This window comes from Hibiscus syriacus, unplaced genomic scaffold, assembly GCF_006381635.1.
Source record: "Hibiscus syriacus cultivar Baekdansim isolate YM2019G1 unplaced genomic scaffold, ASM638163v2 tig00110830_pilon, whole genome shotgun sequence".
NCBI lineage: Eukaryota > Viridiplantae > Streptophyta > Magnoliopsida > Malvales > Malvaceae > Hibiscus > Hibiscus syriacus.
In genome coordinates, this window is record NW_024062881.1 from 80,063 (window position 1) to 82,624 (window position 2,562).

Sequence of the window (2,562 nt, forward strand, 5' to 3'; positions counted from 1 at the left end):
GACCCGTTTTTAACTGCTATAATATACATTTTATAGTGAACATTACTTCATTGATCAAAGCAGCTTAATTAAGAATCGAAGACCTTATCAATTTAATATTTGATTTGATTATTAAAGCCATATACGTGACTTAAAAAAACCCATATTTACAGGGTCGATCAATAATTAAATATATTTTAATGATGTTCATTGCCATCAATTAAATCATTATTTTTTTTATGTTTTAATCCTGCAGAGTTAGAGTTTGGATATTGGCTCCTCTTAGGTTTAGAATTTCGTTCTGAGGATGTTTAAATGAAATGTTAATTTTTTTAATAGTAAATGAAGTGTTAATTAATCTTATAGAATAAAGAGATCCAACAGAAAATGAACCAATTTCGTATTTTCATTTTGCTTTACTATTGGATAGTAATAGTTAAAAGCACACACATTTTCTTAAATTCCTAGATCCATTCACACAAGATATACAAGTTTATTTGCTTTTTATTTCCATATATAAGGTACTAAGGTGTTATGAGCACCCAACGGTCATGGTCCCTCTCAACCATCTTTTTGCGATTCTCACCGTAGGAATTCCGCAACAATCTTTGAGTTGGTCCAAATGCTTGTTTATACGTGCAATATCATGGTCAACTTGAAGACAAAATTCAGACAATTGTTCTTGTACCCCTGCAATTCCATGCAGGTACACGTCCATATTGTGAGCACTAACATGTTCACCCAACCCTTCTTTTATTGCCATTTCCTCCTCCATAGTTATTTCATCTGAACTCGGAAAAAACTCTGGGCTAACATGCGATGAACTCCCGAACCACCTCCACTTCAAATACTGTGAGTTGCTGGAGTTAATCTTTCACTCATTTCCGAAATGAGTGTAGCCTAATTTAGGCACCTTATGGATTGGGTCATTGACATTTGTAATTCATAGAAAACTAAGATGGGATGATCAACGAGTCTATTAAATTCATTCTTCAAACCATCGTTTCCGACTCGAGGACCGCAACGGTGACTTCTTTGCACCATTTGTGATATTATATCCATTGGCTACTATGTCCATTGCATTTAGGGTCGCCAGTGCTCCACCCAAACTAAACCCTACAACAGTTATGCTTATTTCCTCGTCTCGGTATTTATTCATAAATCCTCTCAAGGCATCTCGAACCTGTATGCGCAAGAGATCAATATCATTAGCTGCTCAATCTTGACATACATGTCATAAATATTAATTACTACCTGATCTCTGGCACTCGTCTTCTGGTCAGCAGAATCCGACCATGTTCCCGTATATAGAGAAAGGAATCCGGAGTGCACAAATGACTCGGTGTCTCCCGAATAATTACGAAGCAGATTTTTTTGATAACTTGTACATTGTTAAGCCACTCGGAAGAAGTTATGGTTCCCCTCCAAGCAATCAAAATGTCTCTCCTTCCAAGAACAGCCTTTCCTTCTTCTGTAGTCACTGCCACAAATCCAAACTATGCCGGCTGAACGGAATCGGAGCTGGCATGGATGTAATGGGTCACACCATACTTGAAAAACATTTCATTCTCGTATACATACCAGCTAGAACTTTTAAAACATAGTAGGACGTCATCATTGTTACCTGTAAATATTTCCTTGGTTATTGATGTCATGCTCAGCTCCTTACTCCTTTTCTTCTCTTTTTCCTACGCGTGAAAAACATCACACGCTAAGTATACACTTAGTGAGGCAATCATATGATATTTAAAACAATGCAAATGAATAACCATATTCGATGTAATATGATCACTTTACCTGTATTCCAACCATGTTACCATATATTAAAATGATATAATCGGATATCAAGTCAACTATACCATGTCCCTCAATGACTTACTTGGAAATATAGTCTATTTTTTTCCATCCATGGCAAAGTATACTATCATAATTTAACATTGGGCAGTTCATACCCGAAATAACATTTGCAATAACATCATATACATTCATGATAAACATCATATATAATAAACAATGATCAATGCATTTTATATTCAACTTTTTACATATTTAGAATATGTAAAATATATGATATATGACATAAATATCATGCCAATATAAATAAGGTAGACGTATCGCAAGTCTTGTCCAATGATGTACAAACATCTGTGTATAATATTATGCATGCATTGCACTCACTTCGAGACTTTATATTCAAGTCAAAATATAAGCCTTACTAAGCTTTAACTTGATCCTTTGCTTCTAATTTGACTAAATCCCAAAATTTGTCATAATTTCATATCCTTGCAATTTGCACTACCTTTAAAGAAATATTATTTTGTACTAATATACACCTTTACAAACTATTTTGTTTATACCAATGGAAACTATACTCAAATATGAATCTATTCATGTAAGGAACTCATTCTAGTTCAATTTGTACAATTTGTGATAAATTTTCAAAGTTGACCGACGGAATCTATTATGAGCAGAATTTGTTGTACCTTTTTATGACCTATCATTGGTTAAAAATTCATATTTTTTATATACATTGAAATCAATTTCTGTTTGTTCTAAACAAAAGTAGACTGAAATAAGAATCCA

The 2,562-nt window shown here is 33.7% G+C and overlaps 1 protein-coding gene across 1 annotated transcript; it reads right to left on the minus strand.

Annotated features, from left to right (window-relative positions):
• Positions 1 to 511: 511 nt before the first annotated feature.
• On the minus strand, positions 512 to 1,594 carry LOC120142451 (phospholipase A1-II 1-like). Its single transcript, XM_039157144.1, has 4 exons — positions 1,561 to 1,594; positions 1,368 to 1,459; positions 978 to 1,162; positions 512 to 839 (listed from the first exon to the last, which is right to left on the minus strand). The coding sequence occupies exons 1-4, from the start codon at positions 1,592 to 1,594 to the stop codon at positions 512 to 514; spliced, it is 639 nt and encodes a 212-aa protein (XP_039013075.1).
• Positions 1,595 to 2,562: the final 968 nt, after the last annotated feature.

Excerpts from the sequence above, each read along its gene's own strand:
- LOC120142451 (XM_039157144.1), bottom strand. The coding sequence starts at position 1,594 with ATGACGTCCTACTATGTTTTAAAAGTTCTAGCTG. Across the intron at positions 1,460-1,560 it reads TGTTTTAAAAGTTCTAGCTG|TGACTACAGAAGAAGGAAAG; the intron begins GTATGTATACGA and ends GATTTGTGGCAG. Across the intron at positions 1,163-1,367 it reads CTTCCGAGTGGCTTAACAAT|GTTCGAGATGCCTTGAGAGG; the intron begins GTACAAGTTATC and ends TTGCGCATACAG.